The sequence below is a fragment of the Akebia trifoliata genome, chromosome 2 (assembly GCF_017979445.1).
Source record: "Akebia trifoliata isolate Shusen 1 chromosome 2, ASM1797944v1, whole genome shotgun sequence".
Lineage (NCBI taxonomy): Eukaryota > Viridiplantae > Streptophyta > Magnoliopsida > Ranunculales > Lardizabalaceae > Akebia > Akebia trifoliata.
In genome coordinates, this window is record NC_141376.1 from 8,156,313 (window position 1) to 8,172,603 (window position 16,291).

At 34.8% G+C, this 16,291-nt stretch overlaps 1 protein-coding gene across 2 annotated transcripts; it reads left to right on the top strand.

Moving 5' to 3' along the window:
• The first annotated feature begins 4,043 nt into the window (after positions 1-4,043).
• LOC147409301 (uncharacterized) lies at positions 4,044-14,936 on the top strand. 2 transcript variants are annotated; one of them, XM_086427351.1, is made up of 7 exons: positions 4,044-4,395; positions 8,393-8,630; positions 9,016-9,206; positions 9,448-9,683; positions 13,430-13,673; positions 13,766-13,873; positions 14,563-14,936. In XM_086427351.1, exons 1-7 carry the CDS (start codon positions 4,177-4,179, stop codon positions 14,683-14,685), a joined length of 1,359 nt encoding a protein of 452 aa, XP_086283477.1. In that variant the 5' UTR covers positions 4,044-4,176; the 3' UTR covers positions 14,686-14,936. The 2 variants fall into 2 exon arrangements, with proteins under 2 accessions (XP_086283477.1, XP_086283487.1); XM_086427361.1 differs by lacking the exon at positions 4,044-4,395 and adding an exon at positions 5,430-5,788.
• The last annotated feature ends 1,355 nt before the right edge of the window (positions 14,937-16,291 follow it).

Genomic DNA, 16,291 nt, shown 5'->3' on the forward strand with positions numbered 1-16,291 from the left:
ATTCTTTAAGTCCCCTCATCTCTAGCTGCCCTCTCTACCATCCAGCCTCATCCCCTTTGGTTTTAAGTCTCATTAGTCTTGTTTTGTCTGCTTCCCAACCAAATTGTGTCCTTACCACCACAACTAAAGCTTAGTGGTTGGGACCTATCAACCCCTCAATCTAACCACATAATAAGACCTTATCTACTATTCATTCCTCATGTGAACTCACGTTTATTAATGAACTAGTAGGAATGCATTTATGATACATGTGTTGCTTGAAGTAATAGCATTGCTTAGAATTATTATTTTATAATAATTTTTACTGAGGGAGATTTCTTGAATAATAAGAAACTTTATATCAAAGTAGAGAAAAATTAATTAGGTAGATGGCTATAAAATAATTTGGTAGTGTTATAAATTTAAGCAACATATGAATAAAACTATCACTAAATAATAGTTTTATGGAAATTTGATAATATCAAGGTATTTTTATTTTGAAAAAAGGTGATCAATACATTTAGGGTGATTTAGCCATATCCATCTACGATCTAGTGAATATATAAGATACTCTATGTTTTCAAACTGATGACATGCCCGTTGCCCTTGATTCTAACGAAAAATGTCTTTATCTTCAACATCCAGGCAAAAACCCTCTATTTTTCACCTCAAAATCTATCATCTTCAAACTCTTCAATGTATATGGTAAATTATTTTTATCTAATCGACCTCATCTTCATTCCACTGTTTTCAATTACATCTTAACTCCGAAAATATTGATTTTTCTATCCAAAATTTCATTTTCTTCTATTAAAAAAATCATATTTTGCTCTTGAGGCCTAAAGGTTAAAGATGAAAGTAAAGTTTTTATAGGAAACTTACTTAAAAGACCCTTGTGGAGGGACTCCTTTCTAAATAATCCCTAAGTTTTCCAACTAAGCTGAACATGACATTTAGTAAACTTTTTCTTTCTAAATAGTCCTTGAGGATCATTTTCACTATTTTTGGCGGTGAAATACCCAAACTACTATTTTCTCATCTTTTTCATATAGTTAGGTTTTCAACGGTGATTGCAATCATTTCTCATGATCTATGATCATGAATGGCGAATAAAGAATAACATTCTCTTAATTTTGAATATCTAGATTTTTTTTTTTTTTTGATGATTTATAAAAAGAAAATTGAAGAACAAAGTTGAGATTCGAATTTTTTATATGATTACATTGTAACTTTTAATTTGCAATCATAATTGATGTATTTTTTGGTATTTTGAGGAGATTAACCAAGTATCAAAATATAAAAAATGGAAAAATAAAAAATAAAAAATTTGATTTGCATTACAACGTCGAGTTCGCCACTTTTTATTTAATTACTGTTGAGTTCGACGGAAATTAAAAAAAAAATGGTGAACTAGACACTAAGTGGTGAGTTCAACACTTTTTAACTTAATGTCGAGCTCACCACATTTTATTTAATACTGTCAAGTACAATAATAATTAAATAAAAAAATAGTGAACTTAACACTAAGTGGTAAGTTAACTAAGTTAAAAAGTGATGAACTCGACACTAAGTGGTGAGTTCACCATTTTTTAACTTAGTGTCGAGTTCACCAATTTTTAACGTAGTGTTAAGTTCACCGCTTTTTAACTTAGTGTCGAGTTCGATGATAATTAAATAAAAAGTGGTGAACTCAATGCTGTAATACAAATCGGATATTTCAATTTTTTTTTCTATTTTTCCAATTTCGATATGTAGTTAATCTCTTCGAAATACCCAAAAATGCATAAATTATAGTTGTAAATCAAAAGTTACGATGTAATCATAAAAATAAAAAAAATTGAATCTCAACTTCGTTCTTCAATTATCTTTTTATAAATCAATGAAAAAAAAAATACAACTAGATATTCAAAATCAAGAGAATATCCTTCTCCATTCGTCATTCATGATCAAAGATCGTCGGAAATGATTGGATAGTTTAGAAAGAAAAAGTTTGTTAAATGTGCTGTTTAACTAAGTCGAAAAACTTAAGGACTATTTAGAAAGAAGTCCCTCCGCGATGGTCCTTTAAGTATTTATTTTTATTTTTATTTTTATCTAAGAGGTTAAAGACGACTGATTTGGAAAGAAAAATCAAGGGTTTTGACAACAAAACTACATGTTGAAAACGATAGAACTTAAATCAAATCAATCAGAGTAGACCAAGGTCAAGGGGCATATAATTAGTTTGAAAATACAGGGGTGTCTCAAATATTCACCAAAATGTTGAGAGCTAATGTCTAAATCAGCCAAATATTTAACATCATTTTCATAGGAGGAGTAAACTAATGCGTCATGGTCTCTCTTAAGTCTTCAAAGTATTCGAAGCCAATGAACGTTAGTTGGGCTATAAAGCAGAAAGCAACCTTTTTCTTTCTCTCTAAAAAGCCAACCACTTGATAATTATTAAAAACAGGCCAAATCTTTTGAGATTTTCATTGGTGGGGCCAAGTGATAAGGCAAGTTGGATTATTATGAGCTTGTCCAAAATATGAAATACACATCAACCCTTTTTTTTTAATATGAGGGAGAGAATATAGAGTAGCACATGAGCTATTATATTATATGACCTCGTGGGGTCGACCTAATTGGATGTTTATATCTAGGGAAATTACATAATGAATCGTGTTGGAGAGGATTTTTTTTCTTTCTAAATATTCTCTAACTTTCGGCGGTAACTTGATAGTTCAATTAGTAAACTTTTTATTTTTTTAATGCCCTCTCTCTCATCCTTGACTGAATCGTTGGGATTGATGATTCAAATTGTCGAAACAAAATTTTACAATCATCAAGATCAATGATTAAAATTGTTGATTGTTTGAATGAAAGAAAATATTCATATTGTTGAGATGGACTATTTGATAGGTTGATCTTGACAATTTGAATCTCGATGTTTTGAATTTTTCGTTTTATCGGGGTGAGAGGATATTTAAAAAAAAAGAAAAAAAAAAGAAAAAAAAAAGAAATGATTTTTTACTTACCCTAGTCTCTAATTTGTTGTCTTCAATCTCTTTAAATAAATCCTTCAGGTATGTTGATTGCACGTGGAAAATATGGTGGAAAATCAATTTTCATGAAAAATGACATTTTTCATGTATTTGATTGCATTTTTCTATGAAAATTGATTTTCCATCCCAATCAAAAAGTCCACCAATTGATCTTAAATTGGGAAAGTAGGTTTGATTGCATATGAAGAATATGGTGAGAAAGTGAAATCAACCCATATTTTTCATCCTCAAAATATCATATTCTTTTTGTCTACCATCATCATAATCACCATCACCGTAACCATTATCACACTAACTTCGCCATCGTCATCACCATCCTCATCATTTTCGTCATCGTCATCACCATCGTCGTCATTGTCATCACCATATCCGATCACTCTCTCTCTCTCTCTTTTCGTCTTCTTCTCCTTCTCCCCTCACCTTCGCTGTCACTACCACCACCACCACCACGTCTTCCCCTCTCTCTCTCTCATAATTTTCTAAGCCTCTTTTTCTTCGTCCCAAGCCTCTTCCTTTCCTTTCATCTTCTTTCTCCTCCTCCTCTCCTTCTTCATCTTCCTCAGATATTTTTCTTATGATTTTATCCAAGTAAAATCAAATAATGGAATTTGATTTTTCAATCCTACCTATTTTTCATCATTATTTTTTCATGGATTTCAAATTTCATAAAAAGTCACTTTCCTTCCAATCAAACATACCCTTATTAATTTTCTACCCAACATTTCATCTACTTTTCCCGAAATCTTTCTTGTTCACCACGTTTGAAGGACATAGAATCTTAAGATCGATGACAAGGTTAAATTTTTTTAACCATAGCTAGTTTCAGGAAGAAAAGCTAGAGTTTCACAATGAGGGCATTTAGGTCATCTTTCATTAGTCGTTAAAGAAGACTGAGTTCAAAGGGTATTCATCAGCTTCAAAACAAAAGGGTATCTCAAATATTTACCAAAAATGTGGAGGAGTATCTCTCAAATCTACAAAAAAATATAAAAATAAATAAAGACTTCCATCAGAAAATGAAGTTTACAAAAGACTTTTTTTTGGGGTGGGGGTCAGAAGGAATCTCTTCTTCTCTTTTGAGTACAGTTGAGAATTCAAATAACCATATATTTGTTGAGTTGTGAGCCGACTGGTGTGAGTCAAGGGAAGTGCCATGGCTCAACATGGTCCAAGACTGGTAGTGCCCATAGACCTGAAGAAGAAGCCAATGGAACAAGAGCTGCCCCTTCATAACCGTTGGCACCCACACATACCTCCAGTTGCAGAGGTGAAGGTAGAAGAGGTGTTTAGAGTAGAGATGGTAGACTTCAGTGGTGGTGGTATCACTCAGTCTTACTCTGCTGAAGACATCAAATTTGCTGATCCTACTATTGTAAGTTTTTACCCACTTTTCTTCATCTAATAGTACTCCTTATTAATATCTAAAAATAAATAAACAAAGATATTGTGGTTCATAGGTATGAGAATCTGCTTTAATTTGCCCATGTTTTTGTGAAGAAAAATATATACCCTTTTCAAAATTTTAATTTAAAGAGTTTTCAAAACAAGAAAATATTTTTGAGGAAAGAAATTTATTTAAATTACCATTCAAAGTATAATGTCAGATATTATGTGATTACTTTCTTATGTATTTAAGGGAGTATGTAAACAGAGATATCTATGGGAATTATTAATCAAGTGGTGCCAGTCATCCATGGGGCAGGTGGGCCCAGATATTCTGAAGTGGCTCCTTTCTTACAAGATAGGGAGATGCACCTTATTGTTTTTTTCTTTTTTTCTTTTTTTTGTTAATAAAAAATTTAATTTATATAGATACATTAGGGGAAAAAAAATTAGATATTAAATGGATAGTTAAAACAATTATATTAATGCTGAAGTGACCTCAAGATTGTACCTCATATCATACATCCTGACGTGAAAGTGTGTAGGAACCATATATGCTTTTTCATCGAGATATGAGTCAAAAGCATCTATTCCTACACACTTTCAAGTAGGATGTGCAATATGAGGTACGATCTTGAGGTCACTCCGGCACGACTCATTATATTATGAAGTCAGATGGGAGGTAAAAGGTGACTCATTTTTAGGATAAGGTTTGGATGATGATAGTGATAATAACATGATAGGTTGTAAGAACTTAAGTTTTTGAGGTTATTATATATATATATATATATAATATAATAATTTTATATTCAAATAAAATTTTATTAATGAATATTACCATAATATGTAATGGGTAGATCAAATGCTCACATATCATTAGATGTAAAAGGTGTTGGGTAAGATTACTCAACCCAACTCCTGGAGTAGAGAATCCACTCTCTCCTTTTTATTATAATAATTTTGAGAGGAAATAAATAAATAAATAAAATTTGTCCCTAATGAAGGTTGTTGAGGACCATAGTGAAAAATATTCAATCCTGCTTGTCAGCTACTGCTTTGCATGGAAGTCAACCTTCCATCTTCTTTCTCCAATGGATTCCATTCTGTTAGAATAATAAGTCTATAACACATTATATACCCAACTTCCCTACATTGGTCTAGACATGGCTCCACACACACCAAGACTAGTAGTACCCATAGACCTGAAGAAGAAACCATGGGAACAGAAGCTACCCCTTCACAACCGTTGGCACCCTCACATAACACCAGTCACAGAGGTTAGAGTAAGTGAAGTCTTTAGAGTTGAGATGGTAGACTGGACTGGTGGTCTCATCCAAGACAACACATCTTCCATGGATGTAAAATCCATTGATCTTTCTACTGTAAGCTTGCTTTTAATCTAATAGCTACTTTCATATGAGGAAGTGTTTACTTTTGATTGTTAGAATCTGATTTTGATTTCTCATTATCAAATTGTGGAAATTGATTTCTAGAATCTTGTTTGGGTACATTATTTTTGGAAAATGGTATCAAAATCTAGAATCAGAATGTACAAGAAACGGGTCTGGTCTCAATTTCCGATTTTAGCCTATTCTGGTTATGGGAGAATCACTTTTATAATCCAAACCAAATTTAACAATGGATTCTAGGTTCAGATTATGATTATATCAATGACTCAAATTCATAGCTCAGTTGGTTGACATATTGCAAAACAACTTAAAGGTGCTAGCTTTGTTGTGTATGTGAACACCGTTATAAAGCTCACTTAGTAATTTGATCAAACACCTCTTATGCTACACCTTTCAAGATGTTGTTTGATAATGACAATGAAAGATGAACTCCAATAATAGAAGCTAGTGTAAAGAAGACAAACAATCTCACAAAGAAAGAGTAAGAACATAATACCCACAACATGAGGTGGTTCACCCAAAGACTACGTCCTCGAATGTTTGAACATTGGTGCTCGATTTCACTATGAAGAAAATGGGGAAAACCGATACAAGGCATCACCTCTATCACTTAGTTTCACCTCCTTCTAAATCTTAATCTTCCTAACCTCTCAACCTCTTCTCTCTAAGTTTTCTCTCTTTCTCTACTCTTTTCTTTTGATAACATTTCTGAAGTATGAATAAAGGTGGTCTACCTTTAAAATTCAGACTTCAAAAGCTTTGGGCCTGTGTGGATTGACTTTTCTAAGTACTTCTGACTTTTGCGGGGAGTCAGAAGCACTTTAAAGGTGTTTGGATAAATAACTCCTGGAAAGAACTACTTTACTGTGGAGTCATTTTAGTGCTTTTTCACGGAGTACCGATGGTGCTACTTCTCTAAACTACTCTTGCGCGGAGCCACAAAACATTGTCAAAATGACGGGATTAGGACAAATATGCCCCTCATAAATTTTGAAAATTACAAACCTACCCTCAAAAAAGCAATTGGAATAATATTATATTACTATCCATTGATATGGTGGTAGCCTTTTGGTGTAACATTTGGGACAAGTATACCCCTCATAAATTTTGAAAATTACAAGCATACCCTCAAAAATGCAATTGCAGTAATACTATATTACTATCCATTGATGTGGTGGTAGCTTTTTAGTGTAGCATTTAGGACAAGTATGTCCCTCATAAATTTTGAAAATTACAAGCACATCCTCAAAAATACAATTAAATAATATTTTATTATTATCTATTGATATGGTGGTAGCCTTTTAGTGTAGCATTTGAATTTGGATTTTTATCTCCCCCAATTGCTCACTCAATGATTTATCCATGAGCATTCCAACCATGGTTGAAATTTTCTTATTGCAAGATTGATGTGACCAATTATACACAAATTTATTATCCATTAATGTGGTGAAAGCTTCTTCATATTTTTAGTGGTTGTATATATTTGTTCACAATATCTTCTATTTGTTTGTAATTGTTGGGTAATTATATTAGTTTTTATGGATAAAAACAATAACTTTTATTTCTTTTGAAGAATAATTTGTTGAGTTATGATGTTAAAAATAGTAACTGATATTTATAAGGGCATTTTGATCATTTTAACATAATCCAAAATAGTTTCCAAATACAAAACTCTATCAAAAGTACTTCTGACAGTAATTTTCAGAACCTGCATCCAAACACACAACAGTTATTCACCTACTCCAGACAATACTTCAAAAAATACTTATGAAAGTACTTACGTTCTAAGTACTTCTGGCTCCTATATCCACACTCCGTTTGTTTCATTTTCAGATTTTAAACTTCAGAACTGAAATTCAAAAGTTTTGAACTAGCAATGGTGGGACGCTGGATGGAACTTTTGAAGTGTGATTTCTAGTTTTCAGACTTCAGACTTCAGAAGTGTACCAAACATAGCCCTAGACTTTCAACAAAAGAAAACAAGTTACAAACACAACCCAAACTACCTTGGACAGGTCCAAAATTAAAGACACTTGGACCAGGCCCAATTGTTTTTGAGCCATACTTCAACAAGCTTGTTAAGTTGGTTAAAGTTTGGGCATGTTGATACCATGATCTGGGTTTGAAACCCACCTTCACCTACTAATTACCAATCACTAATCTCGATAGCCTAGCAAAAAAAATATATATACAAATATTGTAATACAAATTCGAGGTAGTGGGTTCAAATCTAACTTATCTTCAAAAAACAAAAATAATGGACTTAGACCTATAGCTTAATTGGTTGACATATAAGAATCAGATTATGAGCAAGAATCTGATTCTAGAATTCAAACCAGCTTTTCATTATGTAAAGGTTATGGCTGTTGATAACACAAACCCTAGTTAGAAACCCATTTTCACAATCTGACCACTGCATTAGTATGACTTATGTTTCTGCAACTTTTGAACTTCATTCCACTATTCTGACATAATTAAGATACATTTAGAAGACATTAGACCACCTTAAGATATTGCTAATGACATCCGATGGTGTGCTTCAATTTAGTAAAAACATGTGTCGCAACATTGGTTCAGGTGCATTATCTCAGTGGGCCCATCAGAGTTGTGGATGGAGATGGGATCCCAGCCCACCCTGGCGACCTCCTCGTGGTTGAAATATGCAACTTGGGTCCTCTTCCAGGAGATGAATGGGGATATACAGCAACATTTGATAGAGAAAATGGCGGCGGGTTTTTGACCGACCATTTCCCTTGTGCAACCAAAGCTATTTGGTATTTTGAAGGGATATACGCCTATTCACCTCACATACCTGGTAAACCTTCATGTTATTTCCAATTCCTATGTGTTGAGTGTATATTTTCCTCTACTCTCAGATGTGTCATGCCCCAGTTAAGCCCTGTGATATTCATAGTTCTCCCCTCTCCAAAAGATCGGTTTTTTGGAGTAGTTGGTTGGTAAATGAGGTATCAGAGCGCTAGGTTCATATAGGTCACGGGTTCGATTCTTTCCACCCATATGGGTGAGGGGGAGTGTTGAGTTTATATTTTCCTCCACTCTCAGGTGTTTCATACCCCAGTTAAGCCCTATGTCTCTTTTATATTCATAGTTCTCCCCCTCTCCACAAGATCTGTCTTTTGGAGTAGTTGGTTTGCTAACACAGATTTTATGCTAATTGTGTACTAGTCAATGGTCCGCAGGTGTACGATTTCCGGGTTTAACTCATCCTGGAATAATTGGAACTGCACCATCAATGGAGCTCTTAAACATATGGAACGAAAGGGAAAAACACCTAGAAGAAACTGGCCATAAGTCTCTGAAGTTATGTGAGGTTCTGCACTCACGCCCATTCGCAAACTTACCATCACCCAAAGGTTGTCGTCTCGGAATGGTATGATGCAAAGCTGTTCTGAAAAGGCAAATATCAATTCTTGTACAGCTCTCAATAATTTTCTTGTTCACTATGGGTTTTCAAATTCAACTATTTAACTATTTGCATGTAGTCTTTGTGTGGCTATCCTATAGAAGTCAGTCCGATTTTGTCAATCTATTCTTACAAATTCCAATTATAATGCTACAGATCCATTTGCACCAAATTGGTAAAATAACTATTTTATAATGGCCATTTGTAGATCAAAGAGGGCACTCCGGAGTGGGAAAAGATTGCAAGCGAGGCTGCAAGGACGATCCCAGGACGAGAAAATGGAGGGAATTGTGACATCAAGAATCTCAGTAGGGGCTCAAAAATTTACCTTCCAGTATTTGTAGATGGAGCAAATTTTAGTACTGGTGACATGCACTTCTCTCAAGGTGATGGGGAAGTTTCATTCTGTGGAGCAATAGAGATGAGTGGATTCCTAGAGCTCAAGTATTTTTCATAGCTTATCTCTTGATGCATCCCATACTTGTGCTCAGCATAATTCTACAATAACATTGCATGAATAGTACCAAAAAACATATGCCCCCTTTTGAGATGTCCCCACGTTTATCATAATTTTCTTTCTTTGTAGTTGATACTGTTGGCATTGAATCACCAATCAACCAATAAAGCCTAATCAGAACTTTTTGGGGCCGGCTAAGAATCTTGTTTTTCCATTCCAATCTATTTAGGGATACAAGCCTTCAGCCCTTTTCTTAGTACCTTCATCTAGGTCCTTTTCTGGACTTCCTCCCCTCTGTTTTCAAGCCTTCAACCTTTACCAAACCATTGTGCCTTTGAGATAGTGGAGAATACATTTCACAGCCTGGTATTGAGATGTTTGAGGAGTGTGCATGAACTGAGATACATGATTGGTTGCATAAAAAACGTTAGGTACTACAATGCTATGATACTTCTTAGCTCTAAAGAAAGGTAGTAGATCACCCTCTAAAATGGAAAGATTGGAACCAAAAGTAACCGGAGTTGAAGATGGCCTGCAATCAATCATCTCGGTTTTGAAAAGAAGTTCAAGAGTGTCTTTTTGAGTAAGTTGGAGAGAAGATGAAGTTCGATGAGCTTCAATACCTAGAAAGAAATACAATTCGCCCAAATCCTTCATGGAGAACTAGCTATTGAGGTGGCCTATGAAGCCAGTAAGAGCATTGGTGTCGGGACCAGAAAGAATGATGTTGTCAACATAAAGGAGTAGGATAACTGGACCATCTCTAGAATGTCAAACAAACATAGATGCATAATTGAGCTTTTAAGAAAACCACTAAATTGCTGAAACCAAGCTCGCGGTGCTTGTTGAAGACCATAGATAACCTTGTGAAGATGACAAACATGATCATGCCAAGTCTTGCCAATGAAACCAGTTGGTTTTTGCATGTAGACTTCTTCATATAATTTTCCATGCAGGAAGCATTCTTAACATCAAGTTGCCTAATTTGCCAGCCCCGAGAAACTGCAAGTGAAAGTACAATATGAACAGTTACAGATTTAACTGAAGGACTGAAGGTCTTGGAGAAAGCAATCTTCTTAATGAAATCCTTTAGCAACTTAGGAGCGCTTTATAGCTCTCAATAGATCCATCTGCACGACGTTTAATGTTGTAGATCCACCAACAACCTACTATACTTATGGAATGAGAATGAGGGACTAGTAACCACTTATCACTAGGCATAAGAGCATCATACTCATCTGCCATTGCAGCAACCCATTTAGGATTTGAAGCTTACATGTTAGAATGAGGTAAACAGTGTTGGTGAAGAGTGTAAAAAAGCAGAGAAAGCGATTGGTATAGGATGTCATTTGGAAAAGAAGACCTTAGGTTAGGACAACATGTACCATTTCTAGATCGAGTAATTATGGGATGATGCGAAGTCACTTCAGACATTGGTGCAATGGGTGAAGAAGGTGGTATTTAAGGGTCAACCAATGGTGGGAGAGTTGGTGCCAAGGGTGGAGAATGAGAAGATGGTAGTGGAGAGCGTGAGGTGATAGTTGAGCTTAGAGTTGGTGATTGGAAAGAAGATGATGAAGATATGAATGTTGTAGATAACTCCTGGGACGGAAAGGATTAATTTTGAGATATAGTGGCATGCGGGAGTATAGTGGGAGGCACACCGATGGGAAGTAAGATGGGAGACTTTTCGGGATAGATGGTGATTTCATAATCCTGTCTACAAAAGGAAAACATGTCTCATCAAATATCACATAACGAGGGATAAAAACCTTGCCTGAGAGAGGATCAAGACATTGATAACCCTTGTGGTATTGACCAATGTTACCTGGTTCATCAGTTCACTCAGTTTGAATTCGGGGTTCACCACTCTATAATGAACCCGGTTCGTAGGGGTAGGTAGAAATAATTCGTTTCTTTGTTCACTTTGGTTTCCTAGATTGAATCGCTAGGTTGGTTCTCTTGTGCATATATATAATTCAAGTATACAAGTTATAAGTACAATTAAAATGTGTAAGAATTCTAAATTAAATAAAAATAATTCAAATTTTAAATCTGAACAATGAAAAATAAATTGGTCTGGCTTACCGAACCAATTAGAAATTTGTTTGGTTCGCCGAACCCAACGAAAATTCGGTGGATTCGTGGTTCTCTTGATTTCACAAACCCAGTACGAGCTGTACCACGAACTGGTTCGCTTCGTACCGGTTCGTGGTTTGGACTAAGAAACGAATTGGGTAACATAGGTATTGACTATAGCCGAGGAAGACACATGGTAAGCTCTTTGAACTTACCTTATTTGTTTGATATGGCCCTAAATAAGGAAAGCAACAACATCCAAAGACGCGAAGCATGGAATATATGTTACAGAACAAGGATTGCTAGAGACATCCAGCATTCACTTTGGTATCATGAAAGCTGCAGACAGACTAATATGTTTGAAGAGGCTTGCCCATTGATGGTGCTTAGCCCTGGCCCTGTATGCATAGAAAATATGTCGTACAAATAAAGGATACAGAATAAAGAAGATTACAACCATGACATAAGGCTCCAGTTATGCTACAGAACCTTTCCTAATCTATATAAGAAAGAAATCAAATGTTTCCTAAGCATAATAGGAAAGTAGAGAACTTGCTCCATTACATCTATAGAAAAAGTAGATAACTTGCTCCATTAAATCAATGCTCGACCAATAACCCCACTTCTTTCTTGTTCTATTGCTTCAGTCTTTCACTTTCATCCAAGAGTCCTCAATCTCCTTTCTTGAGCGAGTTAGTTACTTTCCACTTGTGACCAAGTGGTAAGAAACTCGTCTTCCAAGTTTGAAATGCCAGGAACAATGATCCAGATTTACATCAACAAGTGTAAACTCATCTTCAACCCAAAATAACAAGAAATGACTAACATATCGAAGAGAGACACACAAAAGCCTCAATAAAACAATGCTTGATGCTGCAATCCAGGGGTGGGGTTTTTATAGAAAAGTTTTTTCATGATATTTCGAGGCAACAGATATGGCACACTAATTCCAAAGATTTTACAACTTGGAATTTTTTTTTTCTATTAACATTGAACTAAAATGTAATCTTCAATAAATTTCCTTTTTCGTTTTTCACTACACGTGATGCTACACACATAATCATTATAATAAATTAATTCCAAAGATTTTACAACTTGTCAAATCCTTTTCTATTAATAATCCATTTTCTCTTGTTTGTAACCAAACACCTAAACTTCAATAAGTTTCCTTTTTTGATTTTCTACTACACATTCTACCATATACATTATAATTATGACACATTAATTCCAAAAGATTTTACAACTTGTCAAATCATCTCTATTTATAATCCATTTTCTTTTGTTTATATCATATATTAAACCAAACATGTAACCATTACTAAGTTTCCTTTTTTTTTTTGTTTTGTTTTGTTTTGTTACTACTATTTGTGCAACAATCAATTGACGTAATATATATTACATTCAAAAGATTTTACAACTTATCAAGTATTTTTCTGTTTAAAATCCATTTTCGTTTGAACCAAACTAAACATGTAACCTTCAATAAGTTTTCTTTTCTGTTTTTTACTACACATACGTTATATCTTACAACCAACAGAATGATTTTGGTTCTGCAAAAACAGCTTCTAAAGAGATTCAAATCATAAGCAATAATTTGTGTCTGATCCCTTGCCATCTCGAGGGCTTATCCAATGTAAAATTATCTTGTTATCAGGTGTGAAATCATAAGGGGTGGAATGCGAGAGTACTTAACACCAATGGGACCCACTCCACTTCATGTGAACCCAATCTTCGAGATAGGCCCAGTTGAACCAAGATTCTCCGAATGGCTAGTGTTTGAAGGCATCAGTGTTGATGAGAGTGGAAGGCAACACTACCTTGATGCAAGTGTCGCATATAAGCGTGCAGTCCTCAATGCCATAGATTACCTCTCAAAATTTGGATACTCTAAAGAGCAGGTCTAAGCACTCTCCCAAAATTTAAAAGCCTATAAAATACAAAACTGAGTAAAAGAAAATACTGACTTTGGTTATATTTTGGTGGCTATCAGATGTATCTTCTGCTTTCATGCTGCCCCTGTGAAGGAAGAATATCAGGAATAGTTGATTCTCCCAATGCCGTTGCCACCCTTGCAATTCCAACAGCTATATTCGACCAGGTAGCTAAATTCCTCCCACATTTTATTTCTATATGGATGAATTACATATTCACAATATCGTTCCTCATGTTCAAGTTACAGGAATTGGCCTTTAATGAGTGAATTAATTATGTATCCCAGAGTTGGAATGATTAAAAGTTCTAGCATGAAGTTCTCGAAAACAAACAACTCTTCTTATTCATATAGGGACATATCTGTCAGTATAAATTTGACTCATACATGCTTTTTGGCTCCTACAAAAAAATGAGACTAGCTTTGTATCACCATAATGCGAAGTAAAGATTGTTATGCTGCCTTAAGTCACAGATAAGAGAAAACCCGTTGTTTTCCCCTTAAGACCCCTGATATATTAAGGATTATGTTAACGTAAACTTGACATATATGCAAACTAGTTCTTAGCTTCCAAGTACCAACCCAATCCTTAAATTTATTTTTTTATTTTTATTTTTTAGATAAGCAAATGAGTTAGTGGTTAGTAATTAGCAGGTGAAAGCAGGTTTTGAATAGATGGGATTATCTAGGTGTACAGCACTGATCCGGAAGATATGTGGCAGTAGTCTAGGAACAGAAATAAAGTATGCTCATCTTGTCTTAGACAATCATTCATTCAATCAAATTATTGTTGTATTGAATATTGGTTTTATACATTTTTTTATTCTATTAAAAATGGACTCCTTGTGGATGTGCAGGACATTCGCCCTAAATCTAGCAAAGTACCAGTCGGTCCCCGGCTAGTGAGGAAACCAGATGTCCTAAAATGCACTTACGACGGAAACTTGCCCATCACAAAGAACCCTTCTGCCACAATATGATCTCTATCATGGGAGTGACAGTGAAACGTGTATCTTTGATCATGTGTAAATAGGCATCGTGTATGTTGACATTCAGAGAAAAAAACTATGGAAAGTGTGTGTCAGAATTGAAAAAGTTGGGACTCGGATGTAACCGAGCCATAATTGTGCCTGACAGGAAATGAAACATTGACATGAAATAATTGATGACTTGAGGTAAGCTCTGAATGAGATGAACTACTATATGGTATTAGCGAGATCGTTTCTTTTAAGTCTCTTGATCTGAATCTGTGAACAAGGGTTATCATAACATTTTTAGTGGATAAAATACCTAAGCTGATCTTCCAACTTCTGAAGTCTAGTAAATTTCCCAACCATGAAAATAAATAAGAGGAATGTTGCCATGACCCATCGCCACATGGTGCCAGAATCGACCAATATAGTGATATTGGTACCATAGAGTCCCAACATCAACAAACTAATGGATGTGGGAACTAATTACAATTCATATACAAAGTCTAGGACATGAAGATTGTAGGCTTGGGGGGGGGGCTTGGTTCACCGTTGATCTGTAGAGTCACGAAGATGTCATTTTACTCTGATCTAGACCTATTAGATTTTTGTGAAACTAGCGATGCATCTCTGTATGTTCGGGTGTCATCAATGTATTATACAATCAAAATTACTCTTATTGGGAGTGAGAATCCTAGAGATAAGGAGTGTTGTTTGCACTATGAATGTGCAATATCAAGGACTTATGAGAGAAATTCTGAGTCTCTGTTCTCTCTAATTGTGTTGGGTATTTTTGTGGGTCTCTATCTATACAGTGTTGTAAGGGTGTAGGACGTGAATATCATTGTGTTAGGTATTTTTGACCTCTAAAGACAACAATAACGTGACATAATCATAATAAAAGAAATAGTAAATCAAATGGCATTTTTCCAAAACTTGAAAGGGGAATTAACATCGATGTACTAAATCCTTCATAGAATCTATGGGTGCAAAATGTTGATCAAGACTTCAATTCCTAAAACTTATTGACATTGTTCTGATTTGTTGTTCACCATTCACTCCTTATTGGAGATCTGCAATTGCATTTTGTTGATTAAATCAATGTGAATTCCAGAGTACGAATTTATTTTAAAGAGAATTATGTACATTTGTCTTTAGACTTTCACTTTCATCTGAAAGTTCTCAATCTCCATAATTCTTTCTTGAGTGAGTTTATTAAGCTTCTACTCACATCCAGGTGACAACGAAGTCATCTTCCTAATATGAAATGATCAAGATTTGCATCATTAAGTGCAAATACATCTTGAATCCAAAATAATACGAAATCACTAACATATTGAGGAGAGATCCACAAAAACCCTCAATAAAACAATGTTGGATGCTACAATCGTATGGTATATGGTGGTGCTTATATAAAAAAGTTTTATTTATTTTTTATTTAATGTTACATTAATTTCAAAAGATTTTACTTTTTGACAAATATTTTTTTTTTAAACAATCCTAGAAAGATTGTGTGGTACATTGTGTTTGACACCGAGCTGACGTGGAGTTGTACTCAGAACCATTGATGCTTTCCTCGAATATATCACCTATGGTTTTGAGCACAACTCCATGT

Bases quoted from the DNA above. Each gene is read 5' to 3' on its own strand.
- LOC147409301 (XM_086427351.1), top strand. From the start codon at position 4,177: ATGGCTCAACATGGTCCAAGACTGGTAGTGCCCATAGACCTGAAGAAG. The intron at 4,396-8,392 runs GTAAGTTTTTAC...ACATTGGTTCAG, and splicing joins AATTTGCTGATCCTACTATT to GTGCATTATCTCAGTGGGCC. The intron at 9,684-13,429 runs GTATTTTTCATA...TCTTGTTATCAG, and splicing joins AGTGGATTCCTAGAGCTCAA to GTGTGAAATCATAAGGGGTG.